This window comes from Panthera onca, chromosome C2 (genome assembly GCF_046562875.1).
Source record: "Panthera onca isolate mPanOnc1 chromosome C2, mPanOnc1 haplotype 2, whole genome shotgun sequence".
Classification (NCBI taxonomy): Eukaryota; Metazoa; Chordata; class Mammalia; order Carnivora; family Felidae; genus Panthera; species Panthera onca.
This window is the reverse complement of record NC_138347.1, coordinates 131,319,306-131,341,614: the sequence shown is the minus strand read 5'-3', so window position 1 is coordinate 131,341,614 and position 22,309 is coordinate 131,319,306. Positions and strand designations below refer to the sequence as shown.

The following is a 22,309-nucleotide window of genomic DNA, read 5'->3' as shown; positions in this document are numbered from 1 at the left end:
AGCCACCCAGGCACCCCAGGCTTTGTGCATTCTTAAAGCAGCATCTATGGTTTAAAATCTGGAAAGATAAATCTTTTCCCCCTTACTCATTGTCTATAATTTTTTTTGATATTTCTTCCAGTTAATTACTCTGGATGAGTTTTAGGACCATTCTTATGAAATTTTACTCCCTATGCCTTTTCTCCTCACTGCCTTCCCTCAATTCTGGTGCAATTCTGGTAGGACTGTATTGGACTGGGGCACCTGGGTGGCTCAGTCAGTTGAGCTTCCAACTCTTGATATAGGCTCAGGTCATGATCCCAGGGTCACGAGATAGAGCCCAGCATCAGGCTCTGCACTAAGCATTAAGCCTGCTCAAGATTCTGCCTCTCTCTTCCTCACTCATGCTCTCTCTCTGTCTGAAAAAAACAAAAAGCCCACTGTATTGGACCTACAAACCAATTTAGAAATAACAGACAATTTTATGATATGTGATTTTTTCATCATGAGCAAGTATGCTCTCTATTTATTGAAGTTTTAATCTGACCAGTAACATTTATAATGAACGCATTTTCTACAAGCATCAGGTACACAGATGTGCTATTGGTCTGTGTGATTCTCAAAGGATTTTAAACATTTATAAGTATGTCACTATGGTGCTGGACTCAACCAAGAGAAAAGCAAATAACATAACCAAGAACATGTAAAGACTCTTTAGAGAGAAAGAAGACTCTTCAATATGCTAATTTCATTCACTGACCAAATAAGACTTTTGAAGGTTCTACTTGTCACCTGCCAGGCACTGTGCTAGACATGGGGACACAGAGGGGAAGCCAGACCAGAGGAGCAAATAAAGTTAAATGAGTAGAAGGAAAAACAAAGGCTTCAATATGGTCCTTTCATTCCCTTCTTATATAGGGCCTTTCAGAGGTCCTCCCATGTCACCTGTGAGACACTGCCAGCCCTGGGGACACAGAAGAAGAAACCATAGCTGCTATGGAACCACAAAAGGCCCTGAATAGCCAAAGCAATTTTGAAGAAGAAGACCAAAGCAGGAGGCATCAGAATCCCAGACTTTAGCCTCTACTACAAAGCTGTCATCATCAAGACAGCATGGTATTGACACAAAAACAGACACATAGACCAATGGAATAGAATAGAAACCCCAGAAGTATACCCACAAAAGTATGGCCAACTAATCTTTGACAAAGCAGGAAAGAATATCCAATGGAAAAAAGAAAGTCCCTTTAACAAATGGTGCTGGGAGAACTGGACAGCAACATGCAGAAGGATGAAACTAGACCACTTTCTCACACCATTCACAAAAATAAACTCAAAATGGATAAAGGACATGAATGTGAGACAGGAAACCATCAAAACCCTAGAGGAGAAAACAGGAAAAGACCTCTCTGACCTTAGCCGTAGCAATTTCTTACTTGACACATCCCCAAAGGCAAGGGAATTAAAAGCAAAAATGAACTATTGGGACCTCACCAAGATAAAAAGCTTCTGCACTGCAAAAGACACAATCAACAAAACTGAAAGGCAACCAATGGAATGGGAAAAGATATTTGCAAATGACATATCGGACAAAGGGCTAGTATCCAAAATCTATAAAGAGCTCACCAAACTCCACACCCGAAAAACAAACAATCCAGTGAAGAAATGGGCAGAAAACATGAATAGGCACTCCTCTAAAGAAGACATCCAGATGGCTAACAGGCACATGAAAAGATGCTCAACCTCGCTCCTCATCAGGGAAATACAAATCAAAACCACACTCAGATATTACCTCACGCCAGTCAGAGTGGCTAAAATGAACAAATCAGGAGACTATAGATGCTGGCGAGGATGTGGAGAAACGGGAACCCTCTTGCACTGTTGGTGGGAATGCAAACTGCTGCAGCTGCTCTGGAAAACAGCGTGGGTTTCCTCAAAAAATTAAAAATAGACCTACCCTATGGCCCAGCAATAGCACTGCTAGGAATTTACCCAAGGGATACAGGAGTGCTGATGCATAGGGGCACTTGAAACCCAATGTTTATAGCAGCACTTTCAACAATAGCCAAATTATGAAAAGAGCCAAAATGTCCATCAACTGATGAATGGATAAAGAAATTGTGGTTTATATACACAACGGAATACTACATGGCAATGAGAAAGAATGAAATATAGCCTTTTGTAGCAATATGGATGGAACTGGAGAGTGTGATGCTAAGTGAAATAAGTCATACAGAGAAAGACAGATACCATATGGTTTCACTCTTATGTGGATCCTGAGAAACTTAACAGAACACCATGGGGGAAGGGAAGAAGAAAAAAAAAGAGGTTAGAGAGGGAGAGAGCCAAAGCATAAGAGACTCTTAAAAACTGAGAACAAACTGAGGGTTGATGGGGGTGTGAGGGAGGGGAGGGTGGGTGATGGGTATTGAGGAGGGCACCTGTTGGGATGAGCCCTGGGTATTGTATGGAAACCAATTAGACAATAAATTTCATATTAAAAAAAAAAAAAAAGGAAACCACAGCTCCTCCCCCTGGGAGTCCACAGAAGACTAAGGGGCTATAGGGTTAATGCCTAATGAAGTGGGGACGGAGTGATCATGAACTTGTCTATCTAATTTCAAAAATCTTGACTCAGTGCAGCTTCCTGGAGCTTGAAGACAGTGGATTTAGGTAAGCAATAGGAAACACTGCTTAATACAGCAGGTGGTAAAGTGCTGGCTGGAAAATTATTAATGTGTTCTGTTGATGAGCGTCAATAAAATGCTATCTGACTAATCCATAACGTGTTAACTTACAGCCTGGGGAAATGGCACATTTGCCAAATAAAAGCACAGGGGGCAGAAAAAGTCCAGGGGGTATATTCGACAATTTTTTTGAACATTAAAAAAAATAACTTAAAATCTGTAAACTTTTCCCAAGATCTCCACTCTTTACATCCGGTTCCAAGGGACAAAACTGTCTGGGAAGGGCAGGGACTTCCAATGGCATCACTAGAAAGCATTCAGGCCTCTGCTTTCTGGGCTCTGCAATAAGCAATTAAGATCTTTGGACACCTCTGGCAGTTACAGTGTAGGGGGCTGAAAAGTTCTAGGCAAATTTCTTTAGGGTTTATTAGCTTCTCAGCACCTTTCAGGAGGCTGAAAACTCCTGGGTGTGGCCCGGATCCTGTCGCTCTGTCAGACTAACCCTGAGCCCCCAGATGCAAGCATTATGTTCACTGTGCTGCAGTGATTGTAGGCTTTAGCTCCCTCTGTGGTTTAAACTGATGTCCCCAGGCCATAACTTATTTCTACCGCCTTCTTGACTTCTTCCCTCCTCTTTCCTTCCACCTCTCCTTCTCTCCTTCCCACATATTTTTGGGAAAAAATACATCAAGTGTTTTCCTAACTCCCACACTTAAGTCTTCAGCGCACAAGAATTTAATGAACATTTATTTTCTCCATCTAGTCCTGGATAAATGGAAGGCAGAAAATTCTTTCCAGTATTTAGGTAAATCAGAATGGAATTTGAGACTCACAATTCAGTTTCAAATTAGCCTCTCATGAAATCCTCTTTTTTTTTTCTTTTGTTTTTCTTTTAACTTGTTTTATTTTTTAGTTTTTTAAATTTACATCCAAATTAGTTAGCATATAGTGCAACAATGCTTTCAGGAGTAGATTCCTTGGTGCCCCTTACCCATTTCCCTCCCACCACCCCTCCAGTAACCCTCAGATTGTTCTCCATATTTATGAGTCTCTTCTGTTTTCTCCTCCTCCCTGTTTTTATATTATTTTTGTTTCCCTTCCCTTATGTTCATCTGTTTTGTCTCTTAAAGTCCTCATATGAGTGAAGTAATATGATTTTTGTCTTTTTCTGACTAATTTCACTTAACATAATACCCTCCAGTTCCATCCACGCAGTTGCAAATGGCAAGATTTCATTCTTTTTGATTGCCGAGTAATACTCCATTGTATATATATATACCACATTTTCTTTATCCAGTCATCCATCGATGGACATTTGGGCTTTTTCCATACTTTGGCTATTGTCGATAGAGCTGCTATAAACATGGGGGTGCATGTGTCCCTTCGAAACAGCACACCTGTATCCTGTGGATAAATGCGTAGTACTGCAATTGCTGGGCCCTAGGGTAGTTCTATTTTTAGTTTTTTGAGGATCCTCCATACTGTTTGCCAGAGTGGCTGCACCAGCTTGCATTCCCACCAACAATGCAAAAGAGATCCTCTTTCTCTGCATCCTCGCCAACATCTGTCATTGCCTGGGTTGTTAATGTTAGCCATTCTGACAGGTGTGAGGTGGTATCTCATTGTGGTTTTGATTTGTATTTCCCTGATGATGAGTGATGTGGAGCATTTTCTCATGTGCCAGTTGGCCATCTGGATGTCTTCTTTGGAGAAGTGTCTATTCATGTCTTTTGCCCATTTCTTCACTGGCTTCTTTGTGTTTGGGGTGTTGAGTTTGATAAGTTCTTTATAGATCTTGGATACTAACCTTTTATCTGATATGTCATTTGCAAATATCGTCTCTCATTATGTCAGTTGCCTTTTAGTTTTGCTGATTGTTTCCTTTGCTGTGCAGAGCTTTTTATTTTGATGAGGTCCCAGTAGTTCATTTTTGCTTTTGTTTCCCTTGCCTCCGGAGATGTGTTCAGTAAGAAGTTGCAGCCAAGATCAAAGAGGTTTTTGCCTGCCTTTTCCTCAAGGATTGTGATGGCTTCCTGTCTACATTTAGGTTTTTCATGCATTTTGAGTTTATTTTTGTGTATGGTATAAGAAAGTGGTCCAGGTTCATTCTTCTGCATGTCACTGTCCAGTTTTCCCAGCACCACTTGCTGAAGAGACTGTCTTTATTCCATTGAATATTCTTTCTTGCTTTGTCAAAGATGAGTTGGCCATACACTTGTGGGTCCCTTTCTGGGTTCTCTATTCTGTTCCATTGATCTGAGTGTCTGTTCTTGTGCCAGTACCATACTGTCTTGATTACAGCTTTGTAATACAGCTAGAAGTCTGGGATTGTGATGCCTCCTGCTTTGGTTTTCTTTTTCAGGATTGCTTTGGCTATTCGCGGTCTTTCCTGGTTCCATACAAATTTTAGGATTATTTGTTCTAGCTCTGTGAAGAATGCTGGTGTTATTTTGATAGGGATTGCATTGAATATGTAGATTGCTTTGGGTAGTATCGACATTTTAACAATATTTGTTCTACCTATCCTTGAGCATGGAATCTTTTTCCAGTTTTTTGTGTCTTCTTCAATTTCTTTCATGAGCTTTCTATACTTTTCATTGTATAGATTTTTCACCTCTTTGGTTAGATTTATCCCTAGGTATTTTATGGTTTTTGGTGCAACTGTAAATGGGATCGATTCCTTGATTTCTTTGTTGCTTCATTGGTGGTGTATAGGAATGCAACTGATTTTGTGCGTTGATTTTATATCCTGCAACTTTGCTGAATTCATGAATCAGTTCTAGCAGGTTTTTGGTGGAATCTTTTGGGTTGTCCATATAGACTATCATGTCATCTGCGAAGAGTGAAAGTTTGACCTCCTCCTGGCCGATTTGGAATGCCTTTTATTTCTTTGTGTTGTCTGATTGCAGAGGCTAAGACTTCCAGTACTATGTTGAATAACAGTGGTGAGAGTGGACAACCCTGTCCTGTTCCTGACCTTGGGAGTAAAGCTCTCAGTTTTCCCCATTGAGAATGATATTAGCATTGGGTCGTTCATATATGGCTTTTATGATCTCGAGGTATACTCTTCTATCCCTGCTTTCTTGAGGGTTTTTATCAAGAAAGGATGCTGTATTTTGTCAAATCCTTTCCCTGCATCTATTGAGAGGATCCTATGGTTCTCGTCCTTTCTTTTATTGATGTGATGAATCACATTAATTGTTTTGCAGATATTGAACTAGCCCTGCATCCCAGGTATAAATCCCACTTGGTCGTGGTGAATAATTTTTGTAATGTATTGTTGGATCCGGTTGGCTAATATCTTGTTGAGGATTTTTGCATCCATGTTCATCAGGGAGATTGGTCTATAGTTCTCCTTTTTAGTGGGGTTTCTGTCTGGTTTTGGATCAAGGTAATGCTGGCTTCATAGAAAGAGTTTGGAAGTTTTCCTTCCATTTCTATTTTTTGGAACAGTTTCAAGAGAATAGGTGTTAACTCTTCCTTAAATATTTGGTAGAATTCCCCTGGAAACCATCCGGCCCTGGACTGTTGTTTTTGGCAGATTTTTGATTACTCATTCAATTTCCATACTGATTATGGGTCTGGTCAAGTTTTCTCTTTCTTCCTGTTTCACTTTTGGTAGTGTATATGTTTCTAGGAATTTGTCCATTTCATCCAGATTGCCCTTTTTATTGGCATATAATTGCTCATAATATTCTCTTATTATTGTTCTTATTTCTGCTGTGTTGGTTGTGATCTCTTCTCTTTCATTCTTGATTATATTTATTTGGGTCCGTTCCTTTTTGATCAAACTGGCTAGTGGTTTATAAATTTTGTTAATTCTTTCAAAGAACCAGCTTCTTGTTTCATTGATCTGTTCCACTGTTTTGTTTTGTTTTGTTTTTTGTTTTCTTTTTTTTTGGTTTCGATAGCATTAATTTCTGCTCTAATCTTTATTATTGCCTGTCTTCTGCTGGTTTTGGATTTTATTTGCTGTTCTTTTTCCAGCTCCTTAAGGCATAAGTTAGGTAGTGTGTCTGAGATCTTTCTTCCTTCTTTAGGAAGGCCTGGATTGCTATATACTTTCCTCTTATGACTGCCTTTGCTGAGTCCCAGAGGTTTTGGGTTGTGGTGTTATCATTTTCATTGACTTCCATATACTTTTTAATTTCCTCTTTAACTGCTTGGGTGACCCATTCATTCTTTAGTAGGATATTCTTCAGTCTTCAAGTATTTGTTACCTTTCCAAATTTGTTCTTGTGGTTGATTTTGAGTTTCATAGCGTTGTGGTCTGAAAATATGCATGGTATGATCTCGACCTCTTTGTACTTAGGGCTGATTTGTGTCCCAGTATATGGTCTATTCTGGAGAACGTTCCCTGTGCACTGGAGAAGAATGTATACTCTGCGGTTTCAGGGTGAAATATTCTGAATATATCTGTTAAGTCCATCTGGACCAGTGTGTCATTCCAAGCCATTGTTTCCCTGTGGATTTTTTTGGTTAGGTGATCTATACATTGTTGTGAGTGGGGTGTTGAAGTCTCTTACTCTTATGGTATTACTGTCGATGAGTTTCTTTATGTTTGTAATTAATTGATTTATATATTTGGGTGCTTGCACATTTGGCACCTAAATGTTTACAATTGTTAGGTCTTCTTGGTGGATAGACCCCTTGATCATGATATAATGCCCTTCTGCATCTCTTGATACAGTCTTTATTTTAAAGTCTAGATTGTCTGATATAAGTATGGCTACTCCAGCTTTCTTTTGTTGACCATTAGCATAATAGATGGTTCTCCATCCCCTTATTTTCAGTCTGAAGGTGTCTTTATGTCTGAAGTGGGTCTCTTGTAAACAGCATCTAAATGGATCTTGTTTTCTTATCCATTCTTTTACCCTATGTCCTTGATTGGAGCATTGAGTCCATTGACATTTAGAGTAAGTACTGAAAGATAGGAATTTATTGTGTAATGATGCTTGGAGTTGGAGTTTCTGGTGGTGTTCTATGGTCCTTTCTAATCTTTGTTTCTTTTGATATATATATATATATATATATATATATATATATATATATAAATTTTTCAATCTTTTCTCCCCTCAGGGAGTCCCCCTTAAAATTTCTTGCAGGGCTGGTTTAGTGGTCAGAAACTCCTTTACTTATTGTTTGTCTGGGAAACTTTTTATCTTTCCTGTTTTGAATGACAGCCTTTCTGGATAAAGAATTCTTGGCTGCATATTTTTCTGATTCAGCACATTGAATATATCCTGCCACTCATTTCTGGCCTGCCAAGTTTCTGTGGATAGGTTAGCTGCAAACCTGATCTGTCTTGCCTTGTAGGTTAGGGACTTTTTTTTCCCTTGTTGCTTTCATGATTCTCCCCTTGCCCGAGTATTTTGTGAATTTGACTATGATATGCCTTGTTGATGGTCAGTTTTTGTTGAATCTAATGGGGGTCCACTGTGCTTCCTGTTTTGATGTCTGTGTCTTTCTCCAGGTTAGGAAAGTTTTCCGCTATGATTTGCTCACATAACCCTTCTACCCCTATTTCTCTCTCTTCCTCCTCTGGGACCCCTATGATTCTGATGTTCCTTTTTAATAAGTCACTGATTTCTCTAATTCTTAAATCATGCTCTTTTGCCTTAATCTCCCTCTTTTTTTCTGCTTCATTATTCTCTATAAGTTTGTCCTCTATATCATTGATTCTCTGTTCTGCCTCATCCATCCTTGCTGCCATGGCATCCATCTGTGATTGCAGCTCAGGTATAGCATTTTTTTTATTTCATTCTATTTTTTACTTCTTTTGTCTCCACAGAAAGAGATTCTAATCTGTTTTCAACTCCAGCTAGTGTTCTTATTATTGTGATTCTAGATTCTGGTTCAGACATCTTGCTTGTATCTGTGTGGTTGAATCCCTGGCTGTCGTTTCTTTGTGCTCTCTCTTTTGGGGTGAATTCCTTCGTTTTGTCATTTTGAAGGGAGAAAAGGAATTAATGAGGTACAAAAATTAAAATTATGAAATTAAAATTTTAAAAAATGAAAATTAAATACTTAAAAACACATGCACACACACAAATTGAAGAAATCATGCTAGGTCCTAGGTGTGTTTTGGTCTGGGTGTTGAAAGTGGGTTTACAGATTAGAGAAAAAAATGGAAGAGGTGGGGTAAGAAAATCAGAAGTAAAAAAAAAGGAATACACTGAAATAGACTAAAAGATGATGGGAGTAAAATAGAGTTTGAAAAATGTACACAAAAGTAAAGAATGTAGTAGAAAAAATTCAGAAAAATATTTTTAATAAAAGTAGAAATGATTTTTTTCTCTTTCTCTATTCAAGAAAAGAAATGAAAAAGAGAAAAAAGAGGAATGTAAAAAAAGGAAATCTTTTGAAAATTTGAAAAAGTGAATGCAGTGTAGTAGACTAAAATAAAATGATGGAAGTAAAATAGAATTTGAGAAAATTCACATAAAAACAAAAAAATTAGTAAGAAAAAAGTAAAGAAAAATATTTTTAATAGAAATTGAAAGTAAAAATGAAGTTTTTCTCTTTCTGCATTCAAGAAAAAGAAAGGAAACGAAAAAGAGAAAAAAGAAAAAGAAATCATTTGAAAATTTGAAAAGGTGAATACACTGTAGTAGACTAAAATAAAATGATGGAAGTCAAATAGAATTGGATAAAATTTACACAGAAGTAGAAAATATAGTAAAAAAAATTAAAAATATTTTCAATAAAAATTGAAAAATAAAAATGAATTTTTTCTCTTTCTGTATTCAAGAAAAAGAAAAGTAGTGTAAAGGTGAAAAAAAAGTAGGAAAATTGAAAAGATGGACCTGCTAACAGATTGAAATGGCACTGAAATTACCTCATTTTCCCCTAGAAGTCAGAGTATGTAGCGCTTTATAGTCCATAAACTATGTAGGCTGTGAGACGTGATTTTGAAGAGCGAGGTTGGCCCAGTTGGGCAGGGTCAGTGTAATGGCTCTGTTTTCCACTAGATGGCGCTGCTAACCTACTGGGGTGGATTGTTGTGGTGCTTGTAGGTGCGTATGCGCATGCGTGGGAGCATTGAAAATGGCATCACCCAGCTAGCCAGTCTCTAGCATCGGAACTCTGTTCTCCCAGATCAGCAATTGTGCACTGGCCCTCTGTCTTCAGCTCTCCTCCACTCCCTCCTTTTTCACTGTCCATGACCGGGCCCCAGGCAGTACCTCTCTCTTGAGTTTTGTCTCAGATGCAGCTGTTTTCCCCAGCCCCTTACTTCTGAAGGACTGTGGCTTTAACCCCTTCCGCCCCTCTGCGGGAGGGTCTCACCGAGCAGTGGCCAAATGAGCAAGGGCCGAATGTCGGCTACACCCAGGAACGCTTGCTGGACCCTGCTGCTGCCGGTGCCCTGAGACTATGGCCAAGTGCCAGGCCGCCCCAGAAGAGTTCATGAGATAGTGTAGCAGCAGCTTTTCAGGGATTATGGAAAACCACAACACACATCTGACACCAGACTTCACCCTTAATGACTTTGTTCAAGCAGCAGTGAATGTGGCCATTCTCTGGGGTCTGCTGGGACCAGGATGCCTCACAGTCTCTACCAAATGTCCTTCCAGCAGTGGAACCGCTTTTCCCCGTGTAGCCCGAGAACCTCCCGGACCCCACTCTGCTCCTGGGTATTTGCCCTTCCCACCAGAGCATCGCCAGTTATCGAGCTGCGGAGTTGTAGCCTTTGCACTCCTCTTGTTTACAGTCTTGACAGAATTTAAACCCTCTGGTTTCTCCTTTCTCCCTTTTGAGTTTAGTCTCTGTGGCTGTTTCCAATTTTCCACTTTCTGTCCAGCTGTTTTTTGTGTGTGTGTGGGGTGCTTTTCCTGTATTCCCCCCCTGCAGTTTCCATCCTTTCTCCGCCCACAAAAGCACCTCCCTGCCCTCTGCGGCTTCTCGCTCCCCAAGTTCACTCCTCTGCACTGTGTACCTGCTGAATTCTGTGGTTCAGGTTGTGCAAATTGTTGTGTTAATCCTCCACAATCAGTTTTCTAGGTGTGTAGGATGGTTTAGTGTTGGTCTGGCTGTAGTTCATGGACGTGAGGGAAACAAAAAACTTCGATGTTGTTCCGCCATCTTGGCTCCTCTTCTCTCATGAAATCCTCTTCTTTCCTTCTTTTGAAAAGGTGTTACGACTTCCCCTAAGAGACACAGGTGGAGTAGGACTGCGTATACCTAAAAGTATACAACTAAATATTAATTGCCATGCAACTTGGATAGGAAAGATGGGGTGAAGAGAGATAATCGTCCTAGAAACTAGGCTAAGTCAAGGTAGAGGCACATTAAAGATACAACCTTCCTTTCCCCGAGTTAAGGAATCGTCCTCTTTTTGACTGGAGAAAACAGATCTTTCTAACATTAATCCCTGAGAAAATGTATCATGCAGCCCCCTGTGTACGCAATGTGGACGATGTCCTAGCAGTAGGGCTCATGACGACACTTGCCCTCTTTGGCCTCACAGACGTGGTTTACTGGAGAGACGTCAGTGATGGTTGTCCAGTGTTAGTACCATTCCAATACTGCCAGTTCGAACACCATCTTCCACCAGCAGACGCAGTGAAGCCAGCCTCCTTCCTCCCTTACTGTGCAATGGAACATTCTTCCTGGGGCTCTGATGGAGATACTTGGACCCATCCAGTATCAGAGGTGGAAGTGATATATGCTTTTGCTTTCCTTTCTGCTTTCCATGCAATGGCCTACTCACATCATCTGGGCATGATGTCTTCCTAGAGATTCTGGAAATCCCAAGTTGGTATTGAGAGACCTTGCATGTCTCACTAAGGAGATAAATCTTTAGGGGTGGAGGGAGAAAAGTGAAATAAAGGATACTTGGGAACTGAACCATCTGGAACTTGGGAAAGGAAAGGATAAAAGCAACCCCCCAGCTGGAACCAGGGGAGAAATACTAGGGCAACTGCTTGAGGAAGATGCCTAAACACACCTCATGTCAGGAAGTGACAGACCAGCTATTTTTGTTGTAAGTAAACAGAGGATATTTTGAACACATTTAACCTGGAACAATCTTTCTCAGAGGTAATTTAGTATTATACATCAACTGAACCAGTGATTTTGCTTCTAGTAATTTACTTAAGAAAATAATTATTGATGGCCACAAAGATTTAGCTATACAGATGTCCATCACAGCCTGGTTTCCAATTGCAAGGGGGAAAAAAAAAGAAGTTCAAAACCACAAAACCCCCAAATTTTAATGACACAAAAAGATATATTATCAACCGAAAAAAAAAAAAAGACTATCAAAGAGCAGGCACAGTCATCCTATTTATTATACAAACATGCACATATATAGGCATGGAAGTTCTAGAAGAGGTCAACAGTCTTAGTAACTGCAAGATGGGATCATGAAGTGTTTTTCTCATTTTCCAAATCTTTGCAGTAAACAAATATTGCTTTTATGATGTGAAATAGTTTATTTTTAAGTTTAAAAAATCTTATTCCTTTTTTAGTCTTCATAAAGATCAAACTGGGTGATTGATCCATAGTGACCTTCTCCCAATCTTTATTTACTCCTTTGGTGGATTCTCTGAATGTCTCTTTATCATTTCAGTGAGAACAGGAAACTAACTCTGGTTCAACACAGACTCAACAAACCAAGAGCCCAGGAAATGACAAGGAGGACCCCTACCTTGGCCAGACAAATAATTCCACACAGAGACCAGCAAAGAGCAAACAGTGGGATTTCCGTGGCAGGGGAGCATCACCATCCTAAAAGTTCAGATACTTTCCCACCTGATGGTGAAAGAAAAGGATCACTAAAACATTTTTCCTTTTCTTTTTTTTAAAGTAGGCTCCATGCCCAGTGTGAGGCTTAAACTCCCGACCCTCAGAACAAGAGTCAGATACTCGATTGACTGAGCTAGCCAGGCACCCCATGGGAACATTTTAAAACCTGCCAGATCCTTGACCTTCTGTGTTTGATTAATTAGGTCAACCCAACTTATGAAATAAATAGGATAAATCCTATCAATATCCACAGATATTTTTCCTAGGCCTGTCCACCCATTAAGACGGGTCCTATGCACCTTACTACCCATGAGATGGAGAGAAAATTGGGATATTGTGTATAAAAAGGTGTGAGAGTTCTCTGTTCAATTAAATTTTGAATCAATGCCTTTTTTTTTTAAAGTTGATTCAGCAGTTTTAGTTGGTCTGACCTCTTTGATATTCTGGAAACTCAGGATTTTTTTTTTTTTTTTTTTAGGTCTCATACTGTTTTACTGCCTGGAGCTACTTGCAGGTCCAATCAATATCTATTAGTCAAGCTTAAGACCTTTGCTCAGTTCCAAACAATCATTTTGGAGCTAGCTGAGAGGGTAATATGATTGTCTTGACCTGTACCTGGAGTGAAAGGGCAGAAGGTCTCATCCTCCCCAAACCCTCAATGTTTTTCCCCTTTGAGGATGGTGAAGAAAGCCTTGCCAGTGGAGCAGTTTCACTCCATTCTAAATAGGAGGGGCCTCCACCAAAGTTCCACGGTCTGGTAGCAAGAGACCCCCACACTCATGCCCAGCTCATCCTCTCACACTGACTTCCATGGTAGAAACTACCCCCCAGAGAAGTTGTCTAAATTCTATCTACAGGTACAGCAAACAGGCACAGGGCTCCTCTCTCCCCATAGTGGAAAAGAGGGCTAACTCTGATTTCCATCAGATGTTTAGCAAACTCGGGTGCCTGGAAGCTGGGGCTCTGTCCAGAATGCATGACTTGGAGTCCAGAGGTGACCTTCAGTTCTTGTCCCAGCTCAGCCATTCACTAGGTATTTGACTTGGAAATGCTACATAATCTTTGAGTCTCAATTTCCTCATGTATATAGTAGAGGTGATAACAGTTACCTGGCAGGGTGGTTGAGGATTAAACAAGAGACCATGTAAAACATCTGACGCTCAGTGAGTGTTCAATAAATGTCCTATAGTTCTGACTGCTAACCTTCAAGGCATAAAGGGAAGGGGTCCAGATATGGCCCAAGAGGGAGGATTCACTGATTAATATGTCAACCCCTAGGAATCTGCTGGTGTAACTTCACCCTACATCCAACACCCTCCATCTCCACATCAGCTTCTCTGGAGTTGTTCTAAAGCTCTCAGCCATGAAAACGGAAGAGAGTCTTGATCTATCCCAATTTGCAGAAAAAGAAAGTATGTTTATGCATAAAATTCTCTCCGTTTTCAATATTTCCTCTCAGTAACTTTTTCAAAGCTTTTTATACTTGCCACAGGTGCAGGACAAGTGAAATAAACAAAGTAGAAAATATTGGCAACAACAATAATAAACTGAAAAATTCAGACAAGCTAAGATTGACAGCTTGTTTCACTTGTGATTTTTTTTTTTTTTTTAATCAGAGGTGAGGTACTAAAGTCACACATTTCTGAAACAATTCAACACATGTGTATGAGGCTAAATCACAGTTCACAACAGAGGAAACCAACTATATCAATATAGTAGATTCTCTTTAAAGAAAGTCATGAATCTCAGTTTACGGTGTGGAAGGGTACAGGGAAATCGGACACCTGATTTTAGCACAAGCTCTGCCAGCCACTTGTTTAGTGAGGCCCTAACCAAGTCCTAGACTTCTCAGTCTGCTTATTTTCTCAGTCATACAAGATGGATGATATCTAATATGTATATATATTCTTGCAAGATGTTAAAGCATTTTCCCAGGGCGGTACTCTCATAAGAACATAAAAACACCTTGAAATATAAAGCACCACACACATATAAAACGTCCCTACTATTACATTTTCATAAATATTTCTCCAATGTGAATGGCTCCCAAATAACTGGCCTGGGTACCACAAATGACTTGCCCCCCTATACATCATGTTGTTTTAGGCCAGTGGTTCTGAACTTTGTACACTGGTATGGAGAGCTGTAAAAAATACTGGTGCCTGGGGCTGAGCCCCACAGAGTCTAAGAACATTGGACTGGGGTTCTCCAAGCCCCCTGTGTGGTTCTAACGTGCAGTCAGGGATAAGGAGCACTGTGTTAGGTGAAGGTGAGACCGGCCTTTGTAAACCACTGTGAGAATTACCTGTGCCTGAGGAGCTCTCTTCCGGGGTCCAGTTGTTTGGGTGGGCAGCTCAAGGGCTCCTGGGCCACAGCACTTTTAGCCTCTCTTTTTATGGGAAGTGGAGTTGAACAAAGGACTTTGGATCATTAAATCACAACCTTTTCCCCCAAGGTAGAGCTGTGCTTATCAGTTACTGGCTAGAGGAGTGAACCATGCAAGCAGGGAAGAGATACTCCCTGTTGTAATTGTACAGGTAGAAAAAGGTTCGAGTTGTTATGGAACATCTTTTCCTGTTTCCTTCCTTTTTATCACTTTTCTTTCTCCTTTGCTTACTTCCTCAGTTTTGATTCATGTTTTCCTCAACACGCATTTTCCTCTGTGGACCCTGTCGCCTTGGTTCTCATTCATAGATATTTTGGCCGCATGCTGGCTGTCACTAGCAGCTTGCGAAACCCTCTGCTGGCGGAGGGGAAGGGCGCCCTTCTTCCAGGCCCGGCACTTCTCCACGAGGCAGTCCACACTTGAGTGTTTCTGCACTTCGCAGAACAAGATGGACTGCCAGCCAAGGCTCTGATGCCATCTCTGCTTTATCACGCCATTTTAGATGAGGAAATGGATGTTGGCTGCCCAAGAGAGGCATTTATTATTGTTCCTTCTGACACAGTCCCTTTTACATCGTCATCCTTGCATCTTTGTCAGGACCTCTGTGATGGAGTATTTGGTTAGTTCCTTCTCAAGGCACATTTGAGGCACTGCCACAACTTGGCATCTTATCCTTTTTCTTTAAAAACAATGAACTTTCTAGGGGCGTCTGGGTGGCTCAGTCGGTTGAGTGTCCAACTTTGGGTCAGGTCATGATGTTATGGTTCTCGAATTTGAGCACCGCCTCGGGCTCTGTGCTGACAGCTCAGAGCCTGGAGCCTGCTTCAGAGTCTGTCTGTGTCTCCCTCTTTCTCTGCCCCTCCCCACTCATACTCCCTCTCTCTCTCAAAAATGAACATTAAAAAAAAATTTTTTTTAAAAAGATGCTTTATGATTAAAATTTTTTTTAGAAAACCAAAACAATGAACTTTCTAGATGCCCTAGCACATACTCCGGTGCTTATATGAAGTCCACTTTTGGAGGATCAAGGGCACAACTGTCACTTTCACTCTTCCAGTCAAATGGCAGGAGAGAACAACTCTGTGTCTCCCATGCCAAGAAGATGTTTTAGCCAGCTGAGATAAAATCATTTATTTGCTTTTATGGTGTTATGGGTTGCATTCGTCGAAATTAATTTGGCTTGTCTAACCTGAACAGGTCACCTCATTAGTCTAAAAAGTGAAAAGCAATGCGTGAGGTGGGCTTCTGTAAGTTCTGTGGAAACAACATTTAAAAGCAGAAAACAAAATGATGAAATGGAGGCTGGCAACCTGTACTCAGGACTCTGGCTATTTTCTGGAGGAGATGATGACACTTTAATTGGGTCCTCTTATTTCAGGGAGTCCTAGGCAGTTGCTAGAGGCAGAATCTGGACGGCAGGCAGCATTTGTTTTGTGAGGCACGCTTGGGGAGACCACTGCCATTTCTGGGGCCAAGCTCCCACCTGCTCTGCCAGCAATTATTACTGGAAGCTGGCAGATGAGGTATTACAGCTCATACAGCAGTAAAGCTGGAAACTGAAGGAGAAATGTGGATTGTTACAAGAGTCAACTTGGTAGAAAATTCCCGAAGGCGGAAGAAACTTTATCCATCATTAATCAAGTGAAGAATTGCTTCCCATCTAGAAAACAGGTAGCCCCAAAGTGACACATCTGATTATAAAGCTCCTGGAGACGTTTGCCCAAGGGGGCCTCACAGCACAGTGACCTACCTCTGTCTCTCTGTATTTAAATGCCCTCTTTTGGCTCAGCAAGACTGAAATCAGCAACATGGCCTTCCTCATCACTAAAGGGGTCCACTGCAAAACTATTTATAAAAACGAGATAAGCAGTTGAAGTCCATTCTCCCTGCCATCCTTCCTGCAAGAGGAGGGGAGAGCTTCGAAGTACCGGCCTCAGGAGACACAGGCAGTAGCGGGCAATTTAGAGTAATAACAAGAGAAAGAAACCAGCCACGGAAACGCAAACAACAGAGTGCTGCTGGAAGACCTCACACGGGAGGCTAGACCATGTTGCAAGGCGGGACGGCACCAGCAGCTGTGGTGGTGTATTTCCACTCTGACAAGGAGGAGGAGTGATACAGACACTTAAAGAAAGGCATTCACGTGAACATCCGTCCCAGAGGCCCAAACACCAGGCCAGATTGCGTCCGCAATCCAAACACTGCTCTTTCTCCCGCAGTGGGTCTTACCGTGGTGCGGCTGACACCGTTCTCTGTGGGCAGTGACTTAGGACCAAGGTCCGGTCTCGCTGCAAAAAGGAGAGGCTCTCATTTTGACAGATGTTATTTTTTTCTCAAATAGACATTCTTTGGATTACTCAAACAGATGTTGCTGAGCATAAAACAGTGCTCTTACACAGGCTGGTGGAACTTCTCCTGTAGTATCAGGAACCCTGAATGGCTGCTTTAACTAGCGTGTGTCATAATGCTTCACGCTAAAAACACTCCCCCCTCCACCCCCGCCAACCCAAACCCCATAGTTGTGTATGTATTTCATCCTATATTCTCAGATGCACTCAGATTCCATTCACAAATTCACCTTTGGAAATAAGCTGTAAAAGTCATCCTTCTATTCCGTCCCTTGTGAAAAGCTGAAAAGCAGGTCTGTATCTCAGCTTTAAAGGTTACTGAAAGCACAATTTATTGACTTTGAAAAACTTAATCTCCTTGCAAATTATATCCTTACATCTGCTGTGGGTAAGAAGTGCTTTCATTGACATTTTAGTGCTTGTGACAGCTTGTCACCGTCCACTTTTCACCCCATGCCAGGGCCCACTGTGGAGACGAGATTAATCGGCATTAACGTTTCAGCTTCAGCTACTCCAGTAAGGTGAGGGTCCTGGAGGGAAGGAAAACCAGTGCCCAGTGTAACTCTTAAAGTGAATATGCTTGACCGGCTGGACTTCCCCAAGCCTCCCAATTTTATAAGATTCAGCGCTTACTCATAACTAATAGCTAGTACCAACAAAGGCTGGAACCAATGTCTAATTTGAATGAAAGTTAGTTATAAAAAGTTCCCAAAACAAATCTAAAATAGGAAATCAAGTTCAAGCCCAAATTAGGAGCCGAGCGCGTTCGGCTGCTGAGAACCGAACTGCCTCCGCACCTGAGCAGTGGCGGTTACTGTGGAGGAGGCGGCCCCTTATTGCCTGGACTCCACACAGTGAGGTGAGCAGTGTCCAGACCATGTGCTTATCCATAATAGGCTAAGTTCCATTTTCCTCGAGCTGAACATTTGATGATAGGCACTGTAGCCATAGTGACCCACGATTCTTAGCAAATTCCCTGTCTTCCTTAGTGTTGGACCAGGCAGACCCTGGCTTATGTATTCCATAGCTGTAGAGAAGGCTTCCTCCTTACCACCTGGGTCAGTAGAACACATCTTGGGTTACTTCTGGGCTACTGAAAAAGTCCGCAGGAATGGGCCCCAGATCCTCTTTGATTGCTGCAAGGCCCTGGCAGTGGGGAGTAGGAGGTGTACGAAGGTGGGGGATGTAAGTGGATGCTTTGCTCCCGGACTCTAGAAGGTAGGGTTCACACTCATGACCCTAAAAGGTGATCAGAAATTTTCTCCTTTAAACTCAAATGCAGATCCAAAGACTAAAGACTCTACAGACAAATGGTGGTGGGTCTAGGGCCGGCTTTCTAGTGCAAAGGGCTCCCTGCCTTCTTCAAAACACTGTATGTCCTGGGCAAATGACTGCTGAATGGCTCCTTGCTCTCCTGTCCACCTGGTTATCTTCAGACGCTAGGATTCCTTTCTCTCCACCTCTGCAGATGTTTTATATGGAAACAAGGTTTTTATGTTTTCCCAGCGATAATTGTTCATTTGTCTTGCAAGGTAACAGCTGCTTCCCATTGGTTTATCAGCAAATTTCACGCATCTCTAAGTTCATTAAAATCTTTTGATCAAATGCAACTAAAGTAGTTAAGACATACAGTATGCCGAATTTCAAAGTAAAGCGTAAGTAAGCATAGTATGGGGACATACCTAATAGTTATGATTTCATGTGCTCACTATTTTTGAATGTACACATTCACATCCATTTTAGAGTCTGTTTGAACAGTTCTATGGTAAAACCTGTTGAGATTTTAAAAATAGGATTGAATTCTTTACAATATTAAGTCTCCCCATTCATAACCATGATAATCCCCTCCATTATTTGTCTTCTTTTATGTCCTTCAATAAAGTTTTAACTTCTCCAATAAGACTCCAGCACATTTGTAAGGCTTTTTCCTAGGTAAGCTTTAAAAAAAATTGCTATTGGAATAGTAGCCATTTCCCCCCACCCCATAAAATTTCTCAATATTGCTATGTTTATATATTAATCTTTACAGTCACCTTGCTGAACTGCCTTCGTTTTTTTTTTTTTTTTAATGTTTTTATTTATTTTTGAGACTGAGCAGGGGAGGGGCAGAGAGTGAGGGAGACACAGAATCTGAAGCAGGCTTCAGGCTCTGAGCTATCAGCACAGAGCCCGACGTGGGGCTCGAACTCACGGACTGTGAGATCATGACCCGAACTGAAGTTGGACACTTAACTGACTAAGCCACCCAGGGGCCCTCCTTCATTGTTTCTAATGACTTGTCAGTTGATTGTCTTACAGGTAGATATTTCTTCCAATCTTCTCACTTCCTAATATTTATATCATTACTTTTTCTTGTCTTAGTAACTGTACTGACAAAGACTTCCAAGAACACTGTTGAACAGCAGTAGTAAAGATTATCTATCCTTGTTTGATCTGACAAGAATGTGTCTAATATTTTACCCTTGAATATGTTTGAGATAATCTTTTAAGTCCAGGAATTTCCAGTTTGATAAGTAATTTTTTGAATAAAAAATGGTATGGTGACCAAGACTTATTCCAGTTTAAAACAATTCCTCTTGAGGAACTCATGATTAAAGAGTAATATGTAAAAAGATCAATGCTGTTTTACTTTGGTATCCAGGCAGCTCAGAGTCAAACTGAGTCCAATGATTTTGCATGTCATAGTCTGCTCATCTGTATCATATGGTTACCATTCTTTCCCAACTCCCAACTGAATACTGATTTATGTTATCCTAGGTGTTTTTCCCTCACTTACTCTTTTATTTTCTATTTATTTTTATTCATTTTGAGACAGCACGCACGCACACACATGAGCCGGAGGTGGGGGGAGGGAGAGGGAGACAGAGAGAGAGAGAGAGAGAGAGAGAGAGAGAGAGAGTGAGTGTGTGTGTGTGAGAGTGAGAGAAAGCCCAAGTGGCTTGATGCAGGGCTTGAACCATGAACCAGATCATGACCTGAGCTGAAACCAAGAGTTGGATGCTTAACCAACTCAGCCACCCAGGTGCCCCAACTATTTTATTGTATGGATTTTCTGTCAATTGCAACAAATCTTACTGGAATTAGGTGAAGAATAATGAAAAATTTAAAAAAGATGTGACTATATTTGGATTTGAAATCAAAAATGAGAGAAATGAAATATCAGCAAAAAAAAAAATACTGTTGGACCTTTCAAATACAAATCCATTAGTTATTAGGAAATTATATGGTGATCTAACAGTATGATTAATGTCTCTTGGGTTGCTGTATGAATCAAGTCTCAGAAAATATCCTGAGTTAAAAGTTAGATCCTGTGGGTCCTCAGGAATCTGGGTTCAGAGGAAATCCAGTAGTTCAATAAGGACTGCTTATACTTGCATTGTTAAGCTTGATTATTTGACATAATGTAGCCATTAGCAAACACGTTTTAATTTCATACAATGAAAAAACCCAGGGGACATTAATATTTTTAAAAATAGGTGATTCATAAGTTTGTTGAATGTACAACTCCAGGCCACTTCAAATCCTTCTGGGAAAGCAAGGAAGAATGATTAAAATATAATTTAAATAAAAATCTTACTTCCTTTCTCTGTTTAGAAAGTGTAAGTTTCAAGTTCACCCTGAAAGTGTAAGTTTGCCACTGTTCCACATCCACCCCTTCAGAAAGACAGAAATATCTTTAACAAAAGAGGCTGAATTCATAAGCATCTTAAGATAACTTTAGAATAGGTAGTAAAAAAGGATGAAGCTCACAAATCACAAAAGACTTTGCTCGAATGCAAACGGCTGGTCCATCGACATCTGGCATATCCAGTCTATTTAACTGATTTATCTAATGTGGTAATTTTTTTAAAACAAAATTTAGTTTGGGGGATGGAATGATGTATTTATGCCCTTGACAAAGATGACAAGTGTGGTACTGTGATTAAGAAAGGAAAATATATTTCCTGGTTATATATTGCTCTGGCTCATCAAAGCTCATAAAATACAGGAGGTTCTGCCATGTCCACGGGGGTTACGAGAATATAATAGAAGGTGCACTAGGCTGACACACATTTTCATCATACAAATCTTCTGGTAGTTCTTCTTCATCTCCATCAGGAAAATATGTAGGGAATGGTAGATTTTTACAGAAGTCCTTATATGCAGGCAGTGTAGAATCTCTGATCTGGAAGGAGGGGGACGACAAAGACCTTATTAATAAGTAGTACCAGTTAAGTTACTTAAAGATAGTATGTTTTAATTATTAATAAACAATATTCCTACATTTTCTAATGTGAATAACACAACTGTTACATAAAGTGAAAGGAACTCAATGTATTCTTTTTATTCCAATAAACTTAATCCAATGACAGAAATACAACCTTCCTCAAGTCAGTCATCTGCCTTCTAAATTACTCTGATAATTACATATCTTACTCATAACTTACAAATCTCTAGAACTGCCCAGGAGGATAAATTATATTTTAAAATTACTACTTAGGTATCAACTATATCCAAACTATGTGCCTAAAAGTTATTACCATCTACTTCTTAATTATTGATCTTATTTTATTATTATATATTTTTATTATTTTATTTTCTACCATAGATTCTTTTGAGTTGAGGTTTTAAAAAAGAATTTACCTAGTATTTTTGTTAGTCTTACATCAAAGGGCACATAACCAAAAATACCAAGTTTTATTAAGGAAATAAGCTTACATTTAACAAGTACCATTATCACTGAGAAGAGAAGGACAAAATAATATTTAGCAAAAAACAATCATTCCATAAGTCTTTATACTAGTTTTATTAGCTCTTTCTAATCTAAAAATATTCTAATTATATCTGTAAATTCATAAACCAAGAAACAGTTCAGATGTTGGTATGATCTAAAATGTTGGGTTTTATTTTTGGAAAACATTACTGGTTCTTTAAAGCTTCTGAGTCATTCTACAGCTTTCATTCAGTGAGAAATTAAAAAAAAATTACATGTAATTATACACACAGAGTAAAACACGGCATAATCATTTTGGCAATAAGAAACGAATAATTTGGTTGAAATAAGTACACAGCTGCTAGGAACAGCTATGTACAGAAACACATCTATTTTAATCTCTCTCATTAAAATTGTTCCAAGGAATTTTCAGTTAGTTGCTCAGAAGAAAATAAACTCATTTAATTTT

General features: G+C 40.1%; 1 protein-coding gene and 1 long non-coding RNA gene across 2 annotated transcripts in view; one reads left to right on the top strand and one right to left on the bottom strand.

The window, feature by feature from the left end:
- Nucleotides 1–22,309, top strand: part of LOC132683088 (uncharacterized) — an 80,374-nt gene that overhangs the window by 38,653 nt on the left and 19,412 nt on the right. The gene's annotated exons all lie outside the window — the stretch shown is intronic.
- Nucleotides 20,954–22,309, bottom strand: part of MRPL3 (mitochondrial ribosomal protein L3) — a 51,853-nt gene continuing 50,497 nt past the window's right edge. The window contains exon 10 of the mRNA XM_060638662.3: nt 20,954–21,312. Within this exon, the coding sequence (XP_060494645.1) occupies nt 21,160–21,312 (153 nt within the window). The 3' untranslated portion in view covers nt 20,954–21,159. The remainder of the gene's footprint in view (nt 21,313–22,309) is intronic.